The following is a 24,076-nucleotide window of genomic DNA, read 5'->3' on the forward strand; positions in this document are numbered from 1 at the left end:
GAAAAAGATAATTGGCCAAATGTGTGTGTTGTAAAGGACAAATACCAATACAGATTATATATACTACCTAACAAACATGATGATTTTCTTTGAAAACGGATTAGCGATCTAGAGAGAATTGAAATCTTATCGCTAGATGGCTCAGTCCTACTATCAAACACAGCTGACAAAAAGGGGATGTTATGATTACTCTGTATGGTGCGGTTGTTTTCGTTGGTAGGTGTTAAAGTTTCTTCTCTGGTGTAGCGATCCAGGAAAGAAACCAAAAATGAGTGAATCTGCGAATGTGATAGCCTGGGAAGAAGGCGAACCAGCTGCAGCACTTTTGGCACCGGAACAAGCCATGACGGCCGCCGTCTCGTCAAGGCTCGGACAAGTGTTCTTTCTGACTGAAGACGGCAGAGTGTACCTGTCGACTCTCAAACAAGATGGATTGAGTGGGAAATTGCAAGAGTTGGCACTTCCTTGCCAGACTGTGGTTGGTATTGCATGCAATTCGATACACACCATTTTTGTGACTGATCGGGGTAGAGTTTTGAGGTCTGAATTAGAAACCCCTGAAAAAGTAGAGGAGCTGGCCATCAAGCAACCAAATCTCTGCTGTCCCCATGGTGTTGTAGAAGACGGAGGAAGACTCTTTGTAAGAGAAGTTTCTTCCCATTCAAAAAACTTGTTGTTCATCTCAGATTCGGGCAAAGTATGGGCAGTGGATGAAAGCAAGTCATTGCTGCCAGATAAACTGCCAGCCTTCGAGAACAAAGTACCCATAAGTATTATGTGTGGTAGCAACTTTAGCACCGCTCTCATCCAAGACTGTGAAAATTCTAACGATGATAGTATTGGCAAGCCTGGTGTAGCAAATTCTAGCAAAAGCAGCAGGGATTCCTTGGACAAAGCAAACTCATCAAAGGAAGGTCCTTTGGATGGATTGTGCATGGTTGGTTCATGTCTAGAGTGTAGAGAGCAAAGTCTTCTGTCTCTGCACACGCTGGATCTCAACGACTCTCAACGAATGAACCAGGAAGATTTCAAAGACAATGTCAACTCTCTAGCTCAAGTTTGCTGGTCCAAGGCAGATCATCTAGTCCGTCAAAGCGCTTTGTTGCTCAACTCGACGCCCCAACTTGACGCGGCCAAACAATTTTTAACGAAGCAGCTATCGTGGGTCACCGGGTCCGAATCGGATGACTGTAACAATAGTCCAGGAGCGGCGTCATCGTTAGAAAGTGGCAATAACGTGACTCAACAGGTGGCCAGCCGAGTTGTGGAAGGAGTCCGAAACTTGGGCGATGCCGTCAACCGCATGTCTCGGCATTGGAGCGGGACCAGCCAAGAGGAAACTCCATCCGTTCCAGCTGCAGCTCCTGTCGAAGTCGCCGGCAGTGAAACGCTTAGTCTACCAGCCGCTTTGCCCAGTAGTAGCAGCGGTGAGGATTCACCCGCAGCACCGGCAACACCTCGGTTTATCGTTCGACAGTCGCTTCAGAGTCATCATCGATGGAAACGTAATGGATCGTCAAGTTTATCCCTCGATTCGACGCTTGTCCGGATGACAGATCGAGAAAAATCCACCGGACTTCAACCGGATCGTCTCGTTTCGTTGGGAAGGCAACTACTTTTTACGTCTGTCTGGACGTGGGGTCAAGGAGGAGTCGGCCAGCTCGGACTATCAGATTGCGTCTCACGTGAAGCCCCCCAAACTGTCCGTCCTCTACTTGGCATAGGCATCTGTAAAGTGGTTTGCGGTTCACGGCATTCATTGGCCCTCACGTTGGATGGGCGTGTACTGGCGTGGGGAGCTAATAACAAAGGACAAGTCGAGCCCGGTGAAGACCTATCTTTCATGTCAGTTCCGACAGAAGTATCCTTACCTTTCCGTACTACCATCCGAGATATTGCGGCCGGAAGGTATACATCAGTTTCAATCCAATTGTCTCTATAATTTATTGTTGGCTCATTTTCCTTTTATTTTTGGCTACAGAGAACATTCGTTATTGCTGACGAGTCACGGCGAAGTGCTTTTTATGGGATTCTCAATGGCCACTCAAAAGTCCACATTGATGAGATTAAATCTACCGGCCCAAAGCCCGACTGGTAGACCGAGTCGAGTATGGGCTACCGGACCACTTAGTTGTTGTTTGCGCTGCAATCAGAGCTGCCCCTGCTGGCCCCATTGGTCCGAGTTTGTTTTATCAGAACAGCTATTTTTAAGAAATTGCCTGAAAGTCGTCCGTGGCATTTTTGATCATTTGGAATCCGCAACAACATCAACATCAACTACCTCAACCGTCCGTCGAGAGTTGTTCGATCGATACCGCGACTTGATGGCCTGCACGGCCGTCAATGTTCACTCGCTGATCGAATCGGACAATTGTGCCAACCTCAGTATTGGTCTCGTTCGTTGGATTAACGAATTCATGCACGTTTGGCGTGGTTACGGTCAGGCCCTCTGTAACGCCACTGTCGTCCATGCACTGACACTCAACAAGACGGAAAATGCACTTTTAGATCCAGAATATATCCAACAGGGAAGTGTCGGTCGAGCCGGCAGTGATATCCTGACCACATTGATGAACGAGCCTCTAGGGCGACTCAAAGATTATTCATCACAACTGGAGAAAATGATTGAAAGTCATCTTCAACGAAACGATAAAAACATCGATTGTTATAAACATGCTAGTCAACAATGTTCAAATATTGCTGCCGATTTGATGCAGGATTGTCAAACAGCAGATCTCACTAAGACCTTCTGGGATAGTTGTTCTACGAAATTAATGGGTATTACCGTTTAAATTTAAAATTTGTCTATACAGTAAATCATTTATATTTCTGGTTTAGATGCTTTGAGAACTCCAGTCCGTCGCCTGCTCCGTGAATCCCGAACTCACCCCATTACTCTGGTTAATTCCGGTCGCTTTTCATCGCATTGGTTCATTATCTTAACTGACGTGCTTGTCCACGTCAGCGGATCATCTAATCATGTCACATATCCATTGGCCACTATTTGGGTCGAGCCGATGCAAGATAGCGATAACATCCAGACCAAGGTATCATCCAAATATTTCGTAAACATTAATGTTGACTCATTCTTAGAATGGTTTCTTGTAGAATGGACTTTCATTAACGATGCCGGAAGAGACCATGACGCTGGCTTGTCCGACTGCCGGTGACAAGATGGAATGGCTGGTAGCTCTTCAATCTGCCATCAGGCATGCGCTTTTAATTGACGATGTAGGATCCAGCAGTAGCGGACGAACTACGCCACCTCTTGTACGGTCCGCCTCATATACTTTTACCAAGTTGCCTCATTTGAAGGATGTCACGTACAAAGGTGAGTCATGCGACACAAAAAGACTACAAATTTTCTAGAATGAAATGAACACGTTTTCCATCGGCAGGGGCTTGGTTGTGCGGCAAAATGCATGGAGAGGGTGAATTAAACTGGCCAGACGGCCGAGTTTACAAAGGAAGTTTTCGACAGAACCAGCAGTACGGATATGGTTCTTCAGAATCATTTGGCCCCAACGGCTCTACTTATGAAGGCAGCTGGAAGGATGGCAAGATGAACGGATACGGCATTCTCAAGTATAACGAGGTTTCCAGTTACAAGGGATCATTCATTAAAAAACTGCCTTTGAAATTCAGATACGCCAACGGAGATGTTTACGAAGGAAACTTTCAAGACGGCCAACCGCATGGACACGGTACGCTCAAACGAGGTCATTTTCTCACCTCTGCCGCACATGTCTACGTTGGCCAATGGGAAGCTGGACAAAAGTGTGGCTACGGAGTCATGGACGACATCGTCACTGGTGAAAAGTACATGGGGATGTGGCAAGCGGACGCCAGGCATGGTCAAGCTGTTCTAGTTACTTTGGACGGTCTCTACATTGAAGGCAGCTTTACCAATAACAAGATGACTGGGCAGTGCGTCATGTTATTAGAAGACGGAACGAGCTACGAAGGTGAAGTGGCTGGCGTGGGTATTCTTGGCGGCAAGGGCCTCCTTCAGTTCCCAAACGGTGATATTATTCAGGGTACTTTTCACGGCTCTTGGTCTGATGGAATTAAAATCAACGCCACCTTGACCAAAAATTCTTTAACTGCACAATCGCCATTGAGTCCACCTACCGGACTGTCCATTGGCCATTTTCAGCCACAAAACGGATCAGGTGTTCCAGCCGAACGAAAATGGGGGGCCATTTTCCAACAATGCTGCTCAACTCTTGGTCTTTCTCCGAATTGCACGCAATGGACAGCCGATGATTCACTTCGTGCTTGGGACCAGATTGCAGCTGTGCTTAATCAATGTAAACAGAGAACAACCAACGACCATCATATCCGCCCGAAGATACAGCACCATCGTCGCCAGGGATCGTCTATTTCGTCTAAGTCAATCAAGTCCGAAAGATTAGCTTCCGCTCAACCAGTATCCGTAGAAATCCCTGAAATTCTTCAGCATATCCCAGACTACGGACGAAATCAGCTTAATGGCGACGAGTTTGTCAAGATAGAAACTTATTTACATATGGTATTGAATTGATTCTCTTGTTTTATTATTGGTGCACTTGGTAACTTTTTTACTTTGCTCCAATTACAGGCTTTAGAATCAGAGATCCATCCATTAGGAAAATTAGCAGCCCAGATAGGAGATGTCTATCGAGCTACTTACGTCGGAGTGGGTGCCCACCCTCGACTTCTACCTCATGCAGTTTCAGAAGTTCACTCGTTTGTTAGCCGTGTTTATGCTTTTGTCCGGCTTCTCTTCCCAGCTCTTCCAGAAGACCGTGCTGTTCATCTGATTCCAAATGGTATGTACAATTAAACACACAAGAAAAAATCAAAATACTCAAAATTTTGTTGATGACACAGAACCGCCGAACGATCATCCACAAGAATTGCAGGCCGTGGTTTCAGCCAATACTCTACTTCTGCCCGTACTTTTACCCCGACTTTATCCTCCACTTTACACTCTGTACGTTCTACACAACCAAAAGTTGGACGATCTTTATTGGGAACGACTTCAAAAATGGAATCGACAATCAGATTCGGCTCTAATGAATTTTCTGGGAGTCGATCCCAAGTTTTTTATCGAGGAAGTTGCTCCGGAAGGAAGTCACTTTCCAACAGCTGTAGATTGTCTACAGCAGCTGAGCACTACATTTTCTCCTGGGAAGAAGCTTCAAGTCATTCATCAGACATTCCAAGAAGTCAGTCGTTCGGTACAGGCACATTTAGGAGCTGATTATGTCATGAACATGGATGATCTCTTCCCGGTATTTCTTTTCGTCGTTGTTCGTTCGAGAATTCGTCATCTCGGCACAGAGATTCATCTAATAGAAGATTTCATCGATAAGCATGTGCAAAATGGTGAACTAGACGTCATGTTTACTACACTGGAGGTATTTTGTTTTCTTTAATTGAATACTTTTTTTAAACTAAAATTTATGTTATCTTCCTAGGCATCCTACCAGTACATTCAGCATGAGAAGATGACCTTTAATTGAAATCAGAATCAAATTATTTTAAGCGTTCGTTGTCAATCGCAATAAATATAATTATCGTGGTAAACAAAAAATAACAATTTTAATTCGAGCGTCACCAACGTTGTATTTCAGGCAACACAAAGGGTTAACAAAGTGTTTACAGGAAAAGTTTATTCCCTCTGGGACAACTTTTGGCGAGCCAACTTCTTCTTTGAAACCTTCTTTTTGTTGGTAACTTCCTCCTCCTTGACTTTGGAAACAATGTCTTCCTTTTCAGCCAGGATGACTTCCATGTGGCAAGGGCTGCTCATGTATGGGTTGATCCTTCCGTGAGCACGGTATGTTCGCCGACGCATGTATGGAGCACGGTTAATCTGTAAAACATAAAGTACTTTTAGACAATTCCTCTTAAAACTTGAAAACTGAATTGACAATTCAATTTAAGTCAGATCCGTCTTGAAACATTGCAATCTGTCAGCTAGTAGTCTAGAATGCTTAGGGTTATAATCACACTATTTTGAAAAAGAACTTAACACCATGATTCACTCCTGTACCTGAATGTGATCGATGACCAAGTGATCAACATCTAGACCCTTGAGGTCAGCATTGGACTCAGCATTCTTCAACAACTGCAGAAGGAACTCTGCAGACTTCTTGGGCCAACGTCCCTGGGTGGTACCCCATTGTTTAGCCTGCAAAGAAAAACATATAGAGATTAGACTCCCAATTGTGTAAAGGCAACACGTTGGATCTTTCTTTAATGTCAGATCCGTCTTGAAACATTGCAATCTGTCAGCACTTGGTCTAGAATGCTTGGAGTTATAATCACACAATTTGGTCAATTTAATACATACAAAAGAAATGAGCTGCTAACCTGAGCACACCGGCCGACACCTCCGTTGTAACGACGGAATGGAACACACTCCTTATGCTGGATGACGTTCTTGAGGAAAGCAACAGCTCTCTTCAAAGGCATACGCTTAATGGTGTTGGCAGCCTCCCTCGTGTTCTATTCAATCAAATTCAAGTTGTACGTTAAGAAACTTTCACAAGCGCGAGAATATGATAAAACAATACCTTGAAGTGAACGCGGAGGTTGGAGCCCCTAGCCTTGCATGACTTGGTCGGGTTGTCCGGTTCACGCGAATATCGACCCATTTCTACACAAAGTTGAACAGTTTAATATAACACACGATAAAAACGTAATTAAATGGATCAGCATAGAACCACGACAAGTAAAAGATGTTTTAAATATCTTTGGATAACAGAAAGAGAACTCTCGTTGACTTACTTCAGAAGTGTTTGAGGGTACAAGAGAAACACCGAACCAAGAAAGAGGACTAAGGTTAACTCCTCTCTCTGCCAATAGGTGGATTCCGCTTCCAAAGGGTGCGTTCTTAAATGTTCGTGAATATAATTAATTTTACAATTTTTAAATTATTGTTGCAATTGTGAAATGTAAATATATTTATTATTTTTCAAAATAATATAAATGTCAGTTTGCAAATATAAAGGAAATGTGTGTTGAAATATTAAAAATTGCAACTACGGATTCTCCGAGGGCTGGCTCTTGTCAAAACTTTTTCGCTGAACAATTTTGCAATTCTGATCTGTTGATATAGCCAGCCTACTTGTTTATTCGTGTTTGAGTTCGGCCCATAAGTTTTCTTTTGATGCATTTTTTTATATAGAGAAGGAACTGGAAGAACTTTTACTGTCATCATAAGCTGAGCGAGTTCATTTTAGTTGTAAAGCTTACGAATTTCATACATCGGAAACGAAAGGCAAAATGTCAAAAAACAAATTCAATTTAACTCTTCCTCCTGTGGAACCAGACCCAGTCTCCACCCCCAGTCCTGGAGAAACATCAGGAAGGAGTAATAACATAGCAGCAGCTATTAACTCTGCCAAATCAATGACACAGACCAGTAGTGTAGTTATACATTCTGGAATTGAGTAAGTTCACTATAAACACCAAGTTGTAATCCTCAATGATGTACATTTTTCACAGTAGCGGAAATACAACCATGGGAAACACAACATTAGAGGCTTTGCAAAAACAGCTGGAGGAACTTGATATTGATGAACTTCAACGACAGAGATTGCACAAGTTTCTCTCACAAAAGCAAGAAGTCGGTGAACTGACAGATGATGATTTTGATAAGCTTGGTGAACTAGGTGCCGGAAATGGGGGTGTAGTCACCAAAGTCAGACATCGTCCTTCTGGATTGATCATGGCCAGAAAGGTAATACTAACAGCAGAAAAAATTTCAGTAGTTTTTTTTTTTAACACAGGTGTTTTATTTTGTTTCCCTAGTTGATACATCTTGAAGTGAAACCTGCCATTAAGAAGCAAATAATTAGAGAGCTAAAGGTGCTTCATGAGTGCAATTCACCTCATATTGTTGGTTTCTATGGAGCATTCTACAGGTACCTTAATTTAAAACTTTCCCAACTGTATTTATTACCTTTGGTTTAATTTTTTGTAGTGATGGTGAAATAAGTATTTGCATGGAATACATGGATGGAGGATCATTAGACTTGATCCTGAAAAAAGCGGGTCGTATTCCAGAACAATATCTAGGGAAGATAACAATTGCTGTAAGATGATCTAAATTAATACTTAATCTATCAAAGGGATTGGAATAAGAAAAGCTTTTTTGCTTAGGTTTTGAAAGGGTTGAGTTATCTTCGAGACAAACATCAAATTATACATCGCGATGTTAAACCAAGCAACATTCTGGTCAACAGTCGAGGAGAGATCAAAATTTGTGACTTTGGAGTGTCTGGTCAGCTAATTGACTCCATGGCTAACTCATTTGTAGGAACGAGAAGTTACATGTCGGTACGTCGTCTTTAAATAAGCTTAGAAAAGTCATTTTCACTTTCGAAAAACCATTAAAATGTATCTTTCTGTTAGCCGGAACGATTACAAGGAACACACTATTCGATTCAGAGTGATGTCTGGTCTCTTGGGCTGTCGTTAGTTGAAATGGCCATTGGCATGTACCCTATCCCCCCACCTGATCCACAGGTATTGGCCAACATTTTTGGTGCAAAATTCAGCGAAGATCCTGAGAACATGACTCCGTCTCCTAGCAGTCGATCGCCTCGACAAAGTAATAATCCATTGTTTTTCGCATTTCTTTCAAATGCTTAGAGATCCGTTCTTGAAACTGCAGGCCAATTTCCTGGAGGAGTCGGTAATGGTCCTAGGCCGATGGCGATATTTGAGCTTTTGGATTACATTGTCAATGAACCACCTCCCAAACTACCGTCCGGCGTTTTCTCTGTGGAATTCAAAGATTTTGTCGATCGGTGTCTCAAGAAGAATCCGGCTGAACGACCCGCTCTACGTACACTAATGGTCTGTTCCACAATTTATTTGTTTTTCTGATGTGATTAGTAAATCATTATTCTGTTTTTAGGGCCACGAATGGGTAAAAAAATGGACCTCTGAAAACGTGGAGATAGCTGGTTGGGTATGCAAGATCATCGATTTACAGCCTTCCACACCCACTAAACATCCCGAATAAATTTGTTTATTTTTTTTTCTCTCCATCTGATAAACTTTAACAACTTTATTGTTAAAAGAAAGTCCATTTTTTTCTTCTTGTGCTTTTTCTAACTAAAAATATTTTGGAAGATTACATTGGCGTTCACACACTATCCATCCAACAGTAGCACCAAAGTCCTTGGGCTGGAAAATCTTCTGTTTCGTTTCGAGGATTCTATTTACTTGTCTACTCATCCGCCCAATTTACCACAGGGTAAGTGGATGTATTGTTTGTTTTGTTTCTTCTTTTCCAAATTTTCATTCATAGAATTTCTGTGCGCTGCTGTGACATACGACGCGATCATACGCACAAAGTCGATCCAGCATTCTTCCAATGTGTATCTACTCTTTGTTTTCCCCGCCACACTCCAATCTTTTTGTCAAACCGTGAAGCTGCATAGTTAACAATCAAGATGAATTTTTCATCTTTGGTGTCAAGGCTTTGGAAAGAAAAGATGAGGAGGTTGGAATTTTCTTGTTGACGATTTTGGAGCGTTGTGGACTCACCCAAAACGAACATTCCAAGTTATCCTCCTATTCTTTCTTTTTCTACAATCTTCCTGGCCCGCGCCGTTTATTAGTTGCAATTTCTTTCTTTATCTATTTCCTATCCCTTCTTTTAATGTATAGAAGAGAAGAAAAAAAAATCTGTGTCAACTCGTGGAAGAAATTGTCGCCATTGTGTGTGCTGTTGGACTCGGCAGAGTAAAGATGGTCCAGAGCTAATTGTTTAGTTTTTTTTTTGTTTTTCTTTTCTTTGCTTTGAAACGAAGAATGAATGCACAGAATTACGTGTGATTTAGGTTTCTTCATGAATCAAAATAAAAACAAGGAAAAAGAGACGTGTCTCAATCATCGTGAGTGAATTTAGTGCGCAGTGCGGTGATATTGTGGCGAACGTCCCTGGACAGTCGAAGCTGGGCAGAAGCATGAGTCAGCTGCATGGCGCAATCTGGATGTGCAGTATGCGGCAAAAGTGTACACTCTCTATCTAAAATGACGGCCATAGTCTCCAACAGATCTGCAAACCCCATGGAGAGTGCTGCTCGTTTGAGCCGGTTGAGTTCCTTCAAATTAATAAAAACAAAAGGTTAACTAGTTTTTGGTTTTAAAAAAGATTTTGTGGATTCGGCATCACCTTGTAAAAGTGTTGAGTCTTATCGGGCATTTTCCTAGCGTGGCGCAAGATTTTCTGAATGTCAGCTTGAAGATTGCCAGGTTGAACCCAGACGACACAGCTTTGGGCATAGCTGCGCTTTTCATTAGGTTTGATGGGGAAAGTGGTGAAACTGCCAGGAGAAGTTGCTTCACTGAATGACCCAAGCAAACTCAAATCACCTAACCAAGGTATGCACTTCGTTCCTTTAAATTAAGTCCATATTTAGTAGGATCCGAAAATTCACTTGAATAAACTGTGATTGTTTTACCTGGTTCAAAGATGGATAACATCAAATTTGATTTCTTTTTACTGTCTGCCCAAGAGTATAGCAGACCGTACCACTTTTCTCCTACATTGCATATAGCACCCATATTTTCAACCTTGAAATTAAAGGTTGGAATTATTTTTTTAAGGGTGATAAAGAATAGTAGTTACTTTAAGGGCGCCATGAAGTAGGACACAGAAAGAAGGATTCTTTCCTTCTTCTGGCGTAGCCAAAAGATCGTCTTCACCTTCTCCTTCCGCTTTTAGCTCAACCAATGAAGCATCACTCTTGTTAGCTGAGTGTACGGGAAGTACTAAGTGTCTGGATACAGCAGGTGGACTTGCTACGTCAATGAGATCGACAAAACCACATATGGTGATATCTTTAGAAATCTTGCAATGTATAACTTCCATGTCTCCAATATGATGATGATCCTTTGAAATTTAAAAATAGTTTGATCGTTACTATTACATTGCAAAATGCTTTCTGCGTTACTTACTCGAGGAGGAGGGTACAACAAAATGGAATCCGAAAGTGATCCTGACCGTAGAGTCCCTTCGAATGAACTGTAATGGAGTTCGGCAATTTTCGTGAACATGTTTTGCACACTCTGAAAGTAATGGCTAAATAGTAAAGTTGTTTGATTTACACAAATTAGCACCAATTTAAACCTTTAAAGAGAGTCCTCCTTCAGGTACAAAAACACTTCCTTCTGCACCAGAAAGATCAATTATTTTCTGATAGACTGGCATACTAACAGCCAAGGAAGGATCATCTGGACTTGTGATAGCTATGACATGGAATTTGGCTGGAAAATTGAAGGGTAGGAAGGGTAAGGCTTCTTCTGGTCTGGTAGAACCTCTCTGGCCATTCAGCAGGGTACGTGACAGACCTAGAATGTTGAGACTGGAACTTCCATCAGTAATGAGGAGTACCTGAACCAAAAAAAAAGATGAAGATAGTCATGTTGTGTCTCAGTCAAGTCCAGATAAAAATAATGTGGTACTAGGGAAATTTTTCATACATGACAAGGTGTGTTTTGACCCCATTCGTCATTTATCAGTATACTGACACCATGCAGTGCAGCTTCTAAATATGTCTTATCTCTGTCTTCAATATTTTGTAGTTTGGCTCTAACTGCATCATAATCTCTTGTAAATGAGCTGAGGATCTCATACATAGAAGAGAAGACAACCTACATATTTCAAAATATTAGTAATTCAGCATTCTTCAATTACAGAACTGTTGACCAACCAATGAAACAAACTCAAGTTTTGAGTGAGTGTTGAGGTGGTCCAATAAAACATTAATTCCGTGAATGGCTAGATGTTTCCTCTGGTATTCTTCTTCTTCTTCAGGAGTACTCACAACCCTTGACATGGAAAGCGATACGTCTAATACGATCGCAAGAGGCATTTTTAGTTATTTAACACAAATTTTCGTCCATCAACAACAGCAATTAATATTTTAAAAATTAATGTCGTCTGCAGACCAAACAACAAATAGTTGAGTTATACGATTTTATGGCAATGTTGCGCCTGACATTTACGCCACGGAGCGGCCGACTATGGAACTATATAGTTCTTAATCTAGCCGCTACGCGGTACAGTTTCTGAGACCAAATCCCTATACTCCGCCATTTTGCATTTTCGTTAAACGAAAGCCTGTGAAAAACTGACTGCCTGGTGTTGTCTGTTTTGTGTACGTCCCGAATGTTGGTGTGTGTAACCGCGTTACGGGCGAAAATCACCCAATATTGTGTGATTGTCCGACGTGCTTCACAAAAATAGATTCCATAGTTGCTGAATTTTTATGGAATTGAATCGCGCCTTGAAATTCGACGGAGGAGGTAGAGAGAGTGGCGCCATTGACAAATGTCGAAGTTGAAATGGAGGCGTCGTCCATCATCACCCAGGTTACCCGTGAAGAGGATCAGATAACCAGCTTTGCCCAAGAAAAAGGTGATTTATGCTTAATTTTCGAAGGATCGCCGAATTTATTTTACCCTAGTTATCTTTCCACTCGGCTTAATAGACAGCCGGGAATGGAGGGAAACTGCATGTGTTGTCTGTGTGTACATGTATGTCTGTGTTTGTGTGTGTGTATGTTCTGTGTTCCTATAAGGTGTGGGAGGGGTTGGGAAGATCAAGGGGAGGGGTATTAGGTAAAGAAGGATTGAGAGTGGAGGTGAGGCTCACAAGTGAAATCTCTGTGCCCCACAGCTATAGCCTTAACCCCAATTGTAAGCCTATTCATTCATTCATTGTCTCGCTGTTTGATTTTTCAGTTATTGTAAAAACAGTCAGTGGTTCTAGCAGCACCACTGGTAGCGTTAAAAAATCGGCTAGAGGTTTCCTGAGGTCCTTGTTCTGTTGCTTGGGGAGGCGAGGCAGCTCTGATCAAAGCAACAAATCATCTAATAATGGTAAAAACATTAAAATGTTAAGTAGTGTGATAATTTTTTTAGTTTCGTTTTGATGTTCTTGAAATTCAGGTGGCAACTTAGTTATTAATGGAGGAGGAGCAGGTAACGGAGGTGGTTTTGACACTGACAGTGGAGAAGAAAATGGACGTTGCTCACCTTTGTTACAGCAAGCTTCAGCAAAGTATCTTTTGCCTGTGCCTCACTATCAGGATAGTCAAAGAAAGTGCATGGTGATAGATCTGGACGAAACGTTGGTCCACAGCTCCTTCAAGGTAAGGATAGACGTTGTTTTTCGACGATTTGTATCTTGGCACACGTTTCTTGAACGGGTGCCAAGTTATTCGCCTGCCCTGAATGAAGTTTACCCATTCCCCCAGCATTTGGCTGCTAGTTAACTGTTTATTTTTGTTTCGACCACCCGACCCCCTCCCACCACCTTCTCTTCTTTTATTAATTTTTGCTTTATTTAACAGCCCATAAGCAATGCGGATTTTATCGTTCCCGTGGAGATTGATGGTACAGTCCACCAAGTGTATGTGCTCAAACGGCCACACGTAGATGAATTCCTGCGCAAAATGGGCGAGCTCTATGAATGCGTGTTGTTTACGGCCAGCTTGGCTAAATATGCTGATCCTGTAGCTGACCTATTAGATCAGTGGGGCGTCTTCCGATCGCGCCTCTTCCGGGAATCATGCGTCTTCCATCGAGGGAACTACGTAAAAGATTTGAGCCGACTTGGAAGGGAACTCCAAAAAGTTGTTATCATAGACAATTCGCCTGCTTCTTATATCTTCCATCCTGACAATGCCGTAAGTTAATTTTATTGTGTTTTCAATGCGAATCTGTAGTTATAATCGACTGGCTTTTACAGGTACCAGTCGCTTCATGGTTTGATGATATGTCTGACTCGGAACTATTGGACTTAATCCCCTTTTTTGAGCGACTCAGCCAGGTTGACAATGTCTACACAGTTTTGCGTAATTCGAATCACGCTGCACTGACCAACCGTAGCGATTCGCTCAATCCCAACGTCGATTTGAACTCGATCCCAATCAATGTGCCCTAACCCATCTCCTTCTCGTAAGACGGACGATCCATCCAATGTAGGGGTTTTTTTTTACAAATTTCAATCCTAACCTAATGTAACGCCGACTCTTATCTAGATTGTGAGTGATTTTAATCTCGTCGCGAGCCTTCGGTGTGGCCTTTTGTCTTGTTTTTTTTTCTCTCCCAAGCAGCTAAATGACTTAAAAAGAAGAAGTAAAGTTTTTGTCGACTCGTGTTTCACACAAGTGCATGTTAACGGACCACACCAATTGGCCAAAAATTTAAATCAAGTTATCCCCATTACTTTTTTGTGAGACGGTTGTGCGTTATTTGTGAGCGTAATTTCCATCGTCCACTGAGTGGTTGTTTCACGTACGAGAAAAGTGCCTGCCTCTTTCATCATTCATTATCTATCCGCCCGTCAACCCGCGTTGGAAACGACAAGATTTTGCTGCGACACACGTCTAGCTTTACAGAGACAAGGGGATAGTAAACAACAAAATTAAAAATAACCACCTGACCATCGTTTCAATGACCTTTGATATCTACTTTTTTTCCTGAAAAAAAAAATAATAATTTGATTGGTTGTATTTTGTAGATAACTTTTGAATCTACAGCTGCACTATTCGCTGTAAATAAGAAAAACTCCCAACTTTAGATTTTCGATCTATATTGGATTGGTTGCGTTGGATAATTCTTTTTGGGGTCAAGTGCCTTGTTTTTTTCATCATGTTTTTTTTTTTTCTTAAAAATAATTAAATTGTTCTTCCCGTGAGGAAAAATTATCCATCGCTCCGATCACTAACTCGTGTTCAGAAATCCATTCTTGTAACATTGGAAAATCGTGTTCCGTTTTCATTTCTAGGTGTCCTTCCTCATTGATTTCTAATTCCTTAACTCAGACCCGTTATCATTTTTTCGCCTTTCTTGCTCACCTATTCCCTACACACCTTGGACTTGGATTAAATCTGTATAGACGTAATCCAAAGTTCGATGGATGTTTATTAAAAAGAAAACAAACGAGGTCTGTCTCGTGAGTTTGGTTTTCCCCGCGCCCTTTCACTCTTCACTTATTTCATCCGCCGGTGTTGATTCCTTGAAAAGTTTATTATTTCTATAATTTCTCGCTAATGTTTTATAACCATTTTTTACGCTTGTGGTTACATCCACCATTCACGCCAGCTAAACCTAAAACATCAATATTACTTTAAAGTGTTATGTCATTCATTTTTCTGTTCCCCCCCTCTCCGCCTTGACTTTTGTTACCGTTGGTTTGTTTGTTTCTTTGTGTCTTCTTCGCCGTTTCTGTTGATTGGAGCATCCGTATCACTTTTTCCACGCCAAGAATAATGTCGTTTTAAACGATCCTTTGTCCTTAGCCCCTCATCTCAGCCGCAAGTGCCTCTTCCCGTTTGCGCATTTAATCCTTTAAAGGTGTGTGGGCCAGAAATGGCCTTTCAAAAGCATCACTCTTGAAAAAATCGGCAAAAAGAGATTAAACCGCATCAAATAAAACAACAAACCGGTGTGCCATATACAATCCCAATATAAGATCTTAAACAAAAGAAGAAAAAAAAACTGTCTGGCGGTGGAGAATTTAAGAGCAGTGAATTTTCACCTGCGCCCATCATCCATATTTTTTAAAATTTACATCAATGGACTCGCTGCCCCATCCACCACCACCCCCCTCTTTCTCTCTCAACACCCAATCCATGTATTACGTTATTAGATTAGCACCCGCGATTTCTCATCATCACCGGCTTCTTTTTTCTATCTTTTTGTGCTCAAGACGACGCAATACATATTGATTGAGCCGATTGATGATTGGTTAACAGAAAAGTTTTACCTTGACGTCGTCAGCATATCAGGCACTCGCATTAGTTTGAAAAAGGAAGAATGTAGTGGGCACCGGGTTTAGGTAGAGGTGAGGGGTGTGTTTTCTTTTTTTCCAAGGCTGAGAAAGATCCTAGGCGACGATCATTAATTAGAAATCGTGAACCTGTCGATAGAAAGTTGAACCTGGCCTTACTTCTTTCATATGTGCGCGCGAGTGTGTGTGTGTGTGTGATGGATACCTTATTATAAATTAATCATCTGCTCTGTAGCCACGAAATATACAAAGATATACTCATTACTTCACTCATTACTATTAATACGCATTACTTTTGTTTTCTAGATTTCCGTGTTCTGTTCATCCAGCAGAGTGGGTTATTCTCTTTTCTAATGTCTATTCCAATGATGGAGAACGAGTCTCAAATACAGATCTCGTGAAAGTAACATTTGTTAGGTTTTGGCATTATATAGTCAGAAGTCATCCTTACACAACCAATCTTTTTAATAGCACGCCGGATCCAGGTCTATGTTGTGTGTATGGTGCTAATGTTCCTTTTTCCACTACGAGAACAGCTTCGACTTTCTTTTTTCTTCCATTCGGTTTGCCCTGCCGACCTATTTATGGCGGCGGCATTTTAGATGACTCGTGAATAATTTAAAAATCTTTATTTGTTATCTTCTGTTTATGCAATAAGTTGTTTACTAATTATCCTACGTTACCAGATCCAAATTCCATATTACTTAATGATAATTCCGATTTGTTTTTTTTTATGTTTTGCTTTTCGTTATGGTATACACCGGTGTAGGGTGTAAGCAGCTAGCACTAAGCTTCGTGCGTCGAGACCACACCCTAAGGGTAGTATACAGCAAAGCGGTGTAGCCGCTTCGGTTTTCCCCCTATACTCACCCATAGACCATACCATAGACATCTGTTGTTTACTATTCTTTACTATTTGGGTTAACTTGTATATAGATTAGACAACTGTTTTTCACCATTAGAAAAGAAGCTTAAATTTTCTTTCATTCTTCATGTTGATTTCTGTCACATGAATAATGTCTTATGATCCTAAGGGAGCTGAAAAAATTCTTATTGACTGTATGTAGGTTTTTTTAAAATAACTAAACTATATTGTTGTTTCACAAGTTATTATTCTTTTTACAGCTATCCAGACTCCACATTCTACCATATTAGTTAATATTGGGAGGTGTGTAGGAGATACAGAAGATAACTTCATATTAACTTTGATAGTGAACAAGAATGGAAAAAAATCACCTTTGGTATTGGTGCATGGTTTCACATCAGGCATTGGGCTGTGGTGTCTCAATTTTGATGCTCTCGCAAAAGACAGACCAGTTTACGCCATGGATCTTTTAGGTATTTTTTAATTTACTATTGCATGTATTCACAGTCAAGTTTCAATCAAATGTGTTTTAAAAGGTTTTGGTTCTAGTAGCCGGCCTCACTTCAGTACTGATGCAAATGAGGCTGAGAAAGAAATGGTAAAATTCATTGAGGAATGGAGAAAAGGAGTTCAATTGGATCAAAATTTTGTTTTGCTTGGGCATAGGTAGCTTAAGTCTTAAAACTATAATTAATATTTCCGATTTGGTGTTTGTATTTACATCCTTTACTTTGACACAGTATGGGAGCATTTGTTGCTGCAGCCTATGCACTTTGTCATCCAGATAAGGTCTCTCACTTGATTCTCGCAGATCCTTGGGGATTCTCCACTAGACCTTCTAACGCGCAAGGAATTGCATTTAATATGCTTCAACGATTGTCCAAGTTGAATCCTCTTGGATTGATGCGATCTTCTGGACCGACATTAGGTGGGTTATCTGGTGTTTTAATTAATATAAATCGAAATTAAATACAATGCATAATTATCGATGTTTGGAATTCAACATGTAGGACCCCAACTGGTGAAGTGTGTACGTTCTGATCTTCGCCACTTGTACGGAGGAGTTTTCCCGATTTCAGTTATTGCCCAATATATTTATGATTGCAACGCAAAACCGCCAACGTAAGCTTTAACATTTACTTGCACACGCCATTTTTCCATTTTCTTTACTATTCTATGTGTTATTTTATTTAGAGGAGAACGCTGTTTTTATGCAATGGCGAGTCGGGGTTTTTTTTTGTTATTGTTTTGTTTTTAAAAACTTAAAAAAAAAATGTTTTTCCTCTAGAAAATTCATAATTGCTTATACCTATAGATGGATAGCTTTCGATGGGCCAAGCACCCTATAAGAGACCGGATATGTGAGCTAAAAGACAATATATATCTTACTTTTATTTACGGCGAATTATCTTGGGTTGAAAAAAACCCAGGAGTATTCATCAAAGAAAAGAGAGTGGGATCTAGGGTTGATATTCATGTAAGTGAAAATACTACTTATGTATGATGTTTTTTAAAAAGAGAAATAGGATGATAAATATGAACTCTATTTTTTAAAAAGATTATTGAAGGAGCCCGTCATCACGTGTATGCCGAAAAACCCGAGAAATTTCACAAACTTGTGTTAGATGCTTGTCAGTTAGCAGATAATTAGGTATGGCGACAAAAAATTTAATAGTGTGGTTTATATTACATTTTTCTTCACATGCAATTGTTCAAGTATTTTACACAGTATTTTCCCAGTCCTGTGCACATGGAAGACTTTTCAAACAAGCCGTGATCCTTAGATTGCAATGAGTGTGACATTTAAATGTAACAACACATTTGAAAGTTGCTTTACTGTTTACTTTCATCCACTGTCCTCTTGCTATCCCTATACTCCCTTATCTGCACGTACAAGTGTGCAACGGACAGTTTGGCGTACGTAAATACGTAAACTAAAAAGAATAAAAATTTCCCATTAAAAAAATGAAAGTTAAACTGAAATATTTGTTTTCTTAGTGAAATTTGGTATTGATTTATGATTTAACTTTAAGCCCCCATTTCCCTATGCTTTGTGAACCATAGGCCGACCATAGGATCTTTTCTGAATCTCGCAATTTTGGTGGCGCATTGCAACAGCATGTATGTTGTTATGGCTGTTTTTTTCTTCTGTTTAGAAGGCAACCCAGCTAAGAGATAGGAAGAGTTTTATTTCTTACAGGTAAATTTGTGTAAATTTGTTAAAAATGCAGATAATTTCCTTGTCCCATAGCTGCTTAGAGTTTAAGTGACATGAAGAGTGTGACGTAAATAACCTGCAATGTGCATGAAAAAATATGTACATGAAAAAATATGTTCATGAGTAAAGATATAACTAATTTATTTTTTAAATCCATATATAGCCGATAATCATTTTATTCTTTCCAACAGATCTGCAACCACGAATGTTATGAATTTCGTTTTGGGGCCAATTGACATTGGCGTAGGTTGCCGTTACTTGCCTTTTGCCGTTTTGCGACGTCTTGATATCAGTTTGGAATAATAGCTCTGGACTCTAAGGAATCCTCACTCATACTCGAGTTAACCTTGCAGTCAACATATGTGAGGAGTTTTAGATTCGTTACATTATTTGCATGTCTTCGTTGTGTTTTTTGCATGCAAGTCAACCTGCAGACAGGTCGGCCAGTTTGTCCAGACAGGATGTCCTTCTCGCTTGAAGGTCACGAGAAACATTACGTAAAACTGGCATGCGATGGTGTAGAGGTTGGGTGAGAATGACACGTGTTTCATCATTATCAAAGCAGGTACAATAGCCGCAAGGTTAAGAAATTTGGTTTTCATTTTGGATGATATTGGTTTAGGTAGACCCATCCCCAGCAACTTCATCCTGCAGAAGGAAAGGCCAGTTTGCATTTCAATCGAAGGTCATGGAGATCATTATGTAAAACGTGTCAGTGGTGTAGAGGTTGGGTGAGAACGGGACGTTTTTCATCATTATCAAGAAGGTAGAATAGCCGCAAGGCTCGAGAGGTAAGGGTGAGAAAAATTGGTTCAAAAGGAGAGATGTAAAGGCGATTAGGCGATAGAGATCAGTCGACTGTCGAGTGAGATTAGCCGACCCGGCAACAACTGCAGCACTATATTCGTCACCAACTGCATTATTCCCATTTGTAATAGTAGGTAATTATTCGTTTGTTTTACATGGATTTTTGAATCAATTCCATTTTTTTATTTGAATTAGTTGATATGTCACTGATAATTGACTGTTTTCAAATTTTTTGTGTCTAGATAATTATGGTTCATTCTGCTGTTGGTTATCGTTGTGTCGACGACTGGCGTACCGATGTCTCCTGGGTATGGCGAATACCAATCCGCAACGCCGCTGTCTGCTGACAAAACAACATCGAACGCAACGACCAGTTACTACAACGAGGCCCTCCAACTACTACACTGAGAAGGCCGAATGTTACACAGCCACGTATGCTGTCCCAGTTTACTACACCGACGGGCCCAAATATTACTCTGCTCCAAGCTACTACCAGAGGCTTCTGACTACACCAAGGTCCCCGAGTATTAAACCACGACCTTTGCTGCCTCCAGATACTACACACGGCAACAACTGTAGTGTTCTATCAGTCATCAACTGCATTCTTCCGATTCTCATTCATGGGTAAATGTTCTGTTTTTACATGGAGTTTTATATCAATTCTACTTTTTCTATTTGTTAACATGCAACTTAACTGAATATTAATGTCAAGTTTTTCTTGTTTAGTTAACTATGGCGTCGTTCTACCGTTGGTTATCGTTTATTGCTGTGTCGACCACTACCGATGTCTCATGGGTATGGAGGATACCAAACCGCAACGTCTCCGCCTAACTACATAACAACATACGCAATAGCCAGTTCCTACACTGATGTCCACTAGTACTACTCCGCTCCCAGCTACTATACAGAGTCTCTAGCTTATTACACCATCGAGGCCCACAAGTACTACACCACTAAGGCACTGGAGTATTACAGCACAACCTACGCTCCCCCAGTTTACTGCACCAAGGCTCCGAAGTATTACTCTGCTCCAGCTTACTACACCGAGGCCCCCAAATACTACTCTGCATCCAGCTAAATACCCACAACTAAACAGCGGCTTCTCCATCGTACTACATTGATCCGAATTACTACTCCGAGGTTCCAGTTTACTACACCAAAATCTACGCTGCCCTCAGCTACTACACTGAAGCTCCTATTAACTACAACACCAAGGCATTCGAGTATTATACCACATTTACGCTTCTCCGACCTACTACACCGAAGCTCCGAAGAATTACTTACCCCGGAATTACAACACCACTACAAGAAGACTTATACTAAATCCAAAATTTTTCTTTGTAAATGGAAATTGATCCCTAATGAATACACTTTTAATGCGAGTAATTATCTTGTTAGGCTTCCCAACACCTCCAAGCATTTTGAAATTGCAACATATTCTGATTTTCATTTTTTGAGAAGAATGACTGTTGCTTCAGTCGCTTTGAACAAGAATACTCTGATGCTTGGACGAATTTCATTTAGGCAAGTTACGAAAGAGTTAGTGTTTGTTCTAAACTTAATGTTGTATTTTATTTAACTTAGCAAATGGATTATGACAAATTTTGTGTTCAGTTCTACAAGTCATTGATCTTCGGACTCGGCCAATAAATTTTTTAAGTCCCTTTAATACTTATGTATAAAATGTAAGTCAAATCATCTGTTATTAAAGACACAATGAACAAGCATGTTAAAAAGAATTGCTTTATTGTCCCACCTCCACCCACAATTCCACCACATTTTACAGTCACATACAACTCATATAATTCATACATACATACACATATACACGCATACACTTAAGTAAACCCGTTGGCTGCCACGCCATACAACCCGTAGGTTGTTTTTCTACTACTCTACGCGCCACGTCAGAAGGATCCATGACCAAGGTGGGACTTGCCATTGCTGACAAGTCCGGGCTGACACGGTGACAGGAGAAGATGGAATGCACAACCTCTAGAATCCATCACCGTATCGACAAGGGGGAAGTCCCTATGGTGCATTGCCTAACAGGCGCCTTGCGGCGAATTTTGGGCTGGTGCGACTGTCCGACCCCGCGGCATGAAAACCACGAGACCGAACAGCGCGGCCCGTGCTAAGGAGCTAGGGGAGAACAAAGGCGTGGCAACCAACGGGTTAACTAACACAAAACGAAATAATACCAACAATACGATGATCCACGTTTATGACGAGTCTCGGAATTCCATCTTCTCGACGTCTCATCTGCATTATCTTAATAAAGACAAAAAATTCTTAGTGACATGCCAATAAAAGTTACATAATAGTCACATAGTACATATAGGTACATTGGTCTGTTTTTTTTTCTAAAAACTTTAAAGGCCCGCTTTAAACTGCTTAAAATCTACTTATCAATATTGAGAACTGTACAAATAACAAAGCTCACTTGCTAGTAAACAAAAATTTCAGGAAGTATACCGGAAGTAACCACAGCGCCTTAACCATTGAGCTGTCGTCAAATTAAACAACATATTAGTGATCGCCATGAAATTTGGGGTCGAATGGATGTGATTTAAACGAAATCCAAAATTTGGTCAAAATCGAGAATTTCCCTGAACTATAGTTCAGGAAAATTTTCAAAACCGGAAGTACGCGTACGTAAAAATAAAAACATGAACTTTACCACAAATTTAACGAGGATCACGAATATGTGGTTTAAGTATGTGCGTCGAATGAATATTTACTGAACTACTGACTGAAATGACAAAACCAGAAGTAGAAAAAAAGCAAAAATCGATAATTTAACAAGTGAGCTTTGTTGGCGGAATAGTTATCGTCAGTTGCCACTAAAAAATTTCCGCACAATAACTGCCGATAAATGTTTAAAGAGATGTGCAAAGTAACTAAAACTGACTGTTTTGACGGCTGAAAATAATCGAAAAGCCATCTAGCGTTAGAAAAAGAAACGTCTATAATACTTTGCGCGCAAGAATGGCCTGATTTTTGGATTACTACACAGACATAGAGTTTAACGCAAGTAGATCAAAGTAGATCACTAGTAGATAATCTACGAAAATAAGTCAATTTCGGGTACCTGGGCATAATCCGTGGTGAGTTAAAGGTGTGTGTGTACGACAGACGGATGCGACCACTGAAGTGGCCTAAGTCATCGGTGAAGTAGGACAAGTTGAGTGGCAGCATAAGAAGCAGAGAAGCCAGATGAGCGTACGTCGTGAAGATAAGGATGGAGCAGAACGTTGGTGGAAGTCCCTCTTCTGTCATGGACAAAAGCCAGCGTTGGCTCAAGGATCTCCTTGCCAGGACCACACAATTCCAATAAAGAAACTGCGTTGAACATCCGACATCGGCGGCCGAATCGCGATCTCAGAGATGTAACGAATAGTGCTGTAAAAAAAATTTAGTTGGAAATTGAAAGGAAGCTTGAAAAAAAATAAGATTTTTGCGTCATACTAAAGGATTTTGGATCAACCTCTCCGACTCTCCACTAAAAAACGGCTGGAGGAGAAGTATGGCTAAAAATGCGACTGCTACAAGACCAAATGTTGAACGGCGCTATTAGTCAGTATACTTCCAGGATTCCACACCATTTAAACATGTATGAAATTGCAATAGCATATCACACAACCTATTGATTCCTAAGCAAAGAACAGAAAAAGGTTTTAACATTGCAATGAGGCCCATAAATACCCACGACGAAGGTGGAATCCAAAGTTATTTACATGATAAATCAAGAACATAGAAGCACACCTTTACCTCAATCTGTTGTAGGCTTCCTATAACTTGTTTCTTGTAGCTATGAAATGGGAGAAATGCAGAAATACAATATCATGACGCAACAACCCCACCGAAAGTGTTTAAAGGTGTAAACATCATTTCAGGCAAGAAGGAACCTGTTAAACAAATGGGTGTGAATTTTGAGATTATTTTATTGCATTGATGTTTGATGAGGTAGTAAATTCGGAAGGTTATGCTTATAACCATATATGCAATGCCACAACTTTTGAGCATAAAAGCTTACTGTTTTGTCTAAGATGTGAGAGGATGATGCAGATGTAGCTGAGCGTGTGAGTCACAGAAGGGTTGAGCAATTTGTTTTTAAAATGGAGTCCAAATTTAATCTGATGACTAGACGGCAGGTACATTTTCTAGATTTCCAAGTACAGTACACAATTAGTCAATTGGTCAAGTACACAGTGAGTAATAGAAAATTTGCTACTATGTAGTTATAAAAATCAAAATAAGCTTACATGTAAATAATTGGTTGGTTTAGGGCAGTAAAACATGAAAATTCGAATACAAAAGATGACATAACTTGTTCACATATTTCGCCATTTAAAAACAATACCAACACCATCTAGCG

At 40.6% G+C, this 24,076-nt stretch overlaps 7 protein-coding genes and 1 long non-coding RNA gene across 12 annotated transcripts in view; 5 read left to right on the top strand and 3 right to left on the bottom strand.

Moving 5' to 3' along the window:
• The first annotated feature begins 173 nt into the window (after positions 1–173).
• On the top strand, positions 174–5,831 carry LOC124312794 (alsin-like). Its single transcript, XM_046777259.1, has 9 exons — positions 174–1,908; positions 1,982–2,778; positions 2,839–3,047; positions 3,109–3,331; positions 3,399–3,585; positions 3,646–4,531; positions 4,601–4,811; positions 4,873–5,402; positions 5,463–5,831. The coding sequence occupies exons 1-9, from the start codon at positions 269–271 to the stop codon at positions 5,505–5,507; spliced, it is 4,728 nt and encodes a 1,575-aa protein (XP_046633215.1). The 5' UTR covers positions 174–268; the 3' UTR covers positions 5,508–5,831.
• On the bottom strand, positions 5,591–6,886 carry LOC124313393 (60S ribosomal protein L17-like). Its single transcript, XM_046778306.1, has 5 exons — positions 6,778–6,886; positions 6,564–6,646; positions 6,361–6,495; positions 6,041–6,178; positions 5,591–5,860 (listed from the first exon to the last, which is right to left on the bottom strand). The coding sequence occupies exons 2-5, from the start codon at positions 6,642–6,644 to the stop codon at positions 5,657–5,659; spliced, it is 558 nt and encodes a 185-aa protein (XP_046634262.1). The 5' UTR covers positions 6,645–6,646; positions 6,778–6,886; the 3' UTR covers positions 5,591–5,656.
• Positions 6,887–7,048: 162 nt separating this feature from the next.
• LOC124313106 (dual specificity mitogen-activated protein kinase kinase 1-like) lies at positions 7,049–9,768 on the top strand. 3 transcript variants are annotated; one of them, XM_046777840.1, is made up of 8 exons: positions 7,049–7,442; positions 7,498–7,732; positions 7,804–7,916; positions 7,976–8,087; positions 8,155–8,331; positions 8,407–8,520; positions 8,647–8,853; positions 8,915–9,768. In XM_046777840.1, exons 1-8 carry the CDS (start codon positions 7,276–7,278, stop codon positions 9,020–9,022), a joined length of 1,233 nt encoding a protein of 410 aa, XP_046633796.1. In that variant the 5' UTR covers positions 7,049–7,275; the 3' UTR covers positions 9,023–9,768. The 3 variants fall into 3 exon arrangements, with proteins under 3 accessions (XP_046633796.1, XP_046633795.1, XP_046633794.1); XM_046777839.1 differs by having other exon boundaries at positions 7,501–7,732; positions 8,407–8,605; positions 8,669–8,853; XM_046777838.1 differs by having other exon boundaries at positions 7,051–7,442; positions 8,407–8,605; positions 8,669–8,853.
• A 62-nt stretch (positions 9,769–9,830) lies between these two features.
• LOC124313029 (integrator complex subunit 14-like) lies at positions 9,831–12,006 on the bottom strand. The gene is made up of 8 exons (XM_046777695.1): positions 11,721–12,006; positions 11,491–11,661; positions 11,138–11,401; positions 10,966–11,076; positions 10,637–10,900; positions 10,470–10,581; positions 10,181–10,404; positions 9,831–10,109 (listed from the first exon to the last, which is right to left on the bottom strand). Exons 1-8 carry the CDS (start codon positions 11,880–11,882, stop codon positions 9,891–9,893), a joined length of 1,527 nt encoding a protein of 508 aa, XP_046633651.1. The 5' UTR covers positions 11,883–12,006; the 3' UTR covers positions 9,831–9,890.
• Positions 12,007–12,132: 126 nt separating this feature from the next.
• On the top strand, positions 12,133–16,072 carry LOC124313227 (carboxy-terminal domain RNA polymerase II polypeptide A small phosphatase 1-like). Of its 2 annotated transcripts, XM_046778039.1 has the most exons (6): positions 12,133–12,427; positions 12,754–12,891; positions 12,961–13,163; positions 13,365–13,700; positions 13,763–13,994; positions 14,055–16,072. In XM_046778039.1, the coding sequence occupies exons 1-5, from the start codon at positions 12,355–12,357 to the stop codon at positions 13,955–13,957; spliced, it is 945 nt and encodes a 314-aa protein (XP_046633995.1). In that variant the 5' UTR covers positions 12,133–12,354; the 3' UTR covers positions 13,958–13,994; positions 14,055–16,072. The 2 variants fall into 2 exon arrangements, with proteins under 2 accessions (XP_046633995.1, XP_046633994.1); XM_046778038.1 differs by having other exon boundaries at positions 13,763–16,072.
• A 557-nt stretch (positions 16,073–16,629) lies between these two features.
• On the top strand, positions 16,630–18,606 carry LOC124313220 (1-acylglycerol-3-phosphate O-acyltransferase ABHD5-like). Of its 2 annotated transcripts, XM_046778028.1 has the most exons (9): positions 16,630–16,867; positions 16,934–17,146; positions 17,210–17,339; positions 17,414–17,601; positions 17,684–17,795; positions 17,868–17,892; positions 17,989–18,150; positions 18,232–18,324; positions 18,391–18,606. In XM_046778028.1, the coding sequence occupies exons 1-8, from the start codon at positions 16,825–16,827 to the stop codon at positions 18,322–18,324; spliced, it is 966 nt and encodes a 321-aa protein (XP_046633984.1). In that variant the 5' UTR covers positions 16,630–16,824; the 3' UTR covers positions 18,391–18,606. The 2 variants fall into 2 exon arrangements, with proteins under 2 accessions (XP_046633984.1, XP_046633985.1); XM_046778029.1 differs by lacking the exon at positions 18,391–18,606 and having other exon boundaries at positions 18,232–18,379.
• A 756-nt stretch (positions 18,607–19,362) lies between these two features.
• On the top strand, positions 19,363–21,081 carry LOC124313598. Its single transcript, XR_006910861.1, has 4 exons — positions 19,363–19,456; positions 19,518–19,832; positions 19,941–20,322; positions 20,425–21,081. It is a non-coding gene; the product is annotated as an uncharacterized LOC124313598 (long non-coding RNA).
• A 2,733-nt stretch (positions 21,082–23,814) lies between these two features.
• The window catches only part of LOC124313083 (dipeptidase 1-like), a 1,013,891-nt gene continuing 1,013,629 nt past the window's right edge, over positions 23,815–24,076 (bottom strand). The window contains exon 11 of the mRNA XM_046777800.1: positions 23,815–23,861. The gene's annotated coding sequence lies outside the window, so the exon portion shown is untranslated. The remainder of the gene's footprint in view (positions 23,862–24,076) is intronic.

The sequence above is a fragment of the Daphnia pulicaria genome, chromosome 9 (assembly GCF_021234035.1).
Source record: "Daphnia pulicaria isolate SC F1-1A chromosome 9, SC_F0-13Bv2, whole genome shotgun sequence".
NCBI lineage: Eukaryota > Metazoa > Arthropoda > Branchiopoda > Diplostraca > Daphniidae > Daphnia > Daphnia pulicaria.

Coding starts and splice junctions, on each gene's coding strand:
- LOC124312794 (XM_046777259.1), top strand. CDS start 269: ATGAGTGAATCTGCGAATGTGATAGCCTGGGAAGAAGGCGAACCAGCT. Junction 2,779..2,838: donor TTGTTCTACGAAATTAATGG/GTATTACCGTTT, acceptor TTTCTGGTTTAG/ATGCTTTGAGAACTCCAGTC. Junction 3,048..3,108: donor GCGATAACATCCAGACCAAG/GTATCATCCAAA, acceptor GGTTTCTTGTAG/AATGGACTTTCATTAACGAT.
- LOC124313393 (XM_046778306.1), bottom strand. CDS start 6,644: ATGGGTCGATATTCGCGTGAACCGGACAACCCGACCAAGTCATGCAAG. Junction 6,179..6,360: donor GTGTCGGCCGGTGTGCTCAG/GTTAGCAGCTCA, acceptor TTTTCTTTGCAG/GCTAAACAATGGGGTACCAC. Junction 5,861..6,040: donor TGGTCATCGATCACATTCAG/GTACAGGAGTGA, acceptor TATGTTTTACAG/ATTAACCGTGCTCCATACAT.
- LOC124313106 (XM_046777838.1), top strand. CDS start 7,276: ATGTCAAAAAACAAATTCAATTTAACTCTTCCTCCTGTGGAACCAGAC. Junction 7,917..7,975: donor TTCTATGGAGCATTCTACAG/GTACCTTAATTT, acceptor AATTTTTTGTAG/TGATGGTGAAATAAGTATTT. Junction 8,854..8,914: donor CCGCTCTACGTACACTAATG/GTCTGTTCCACA, acceptor TTCTGTTTTTAG/GGCCACGAATGGGTAAAAAA.
- LOC124313029 (XM_046777695.1), bottom strand. CDS start 11,882: ATGCCTCTTGCGATCGTATTAGACGTATCGCTTTCCATGTCAAGGGTT. Junction 11,662..11,720: donor AACTTGAGTTTGTTTCATTG/GTTGGTCAACAG, acceptor TGAAATATGTAG/GTTGTCTTCTCTTCTATGTA. Junction 10,110..10,180: donor AGACTCAACACTTTTACAAG/GTGATGCCGAAT, acceptor ATTAATTTGAAG/GAACTCAACCGGCTCAAACG.
- LOC124313227 (XM_046778038.1), top strand. CDS start 12,355: ATGGAGGCGTCGTCCATCATCACCCAGGTTACCCGTGAAGAGGATCAG. Junction 12,892..12,960: donor CAACAAATCATCTAATAATG/GTAAAAACATTA, acceptor CTTGAAATTCAG/GTGGCAACTTAGTTATTAAT. Junction 13,164..13,364: donor TGGTCCACAGCTCCTTCAAG/GTAAGGATAGAC, acceptor TTTATTTAACAG/CCCATAAGCAATGCGGATTT.
- LOC124313220 (XM_046778028.1), top strand. CDS start 16,825: ATGTCTTATGATCCTAAGGGAGCTGAAAAAATTCTTATTGACT. Junction 17,796..17,867: donor TGCAACGCAAAACCGCCAAC/GTAAGCTTTAAC, acceptor TATTTTATTTAG/AGGAGAACGCTGTTTTTATG. Junction 18,151..18,231: donor GATCTAGGGTTGATATTCAT/GTAAGTGAAAAT, acceptor TTTTTTAAAAAG/ATTATTGAAGGAGCCCGTCA.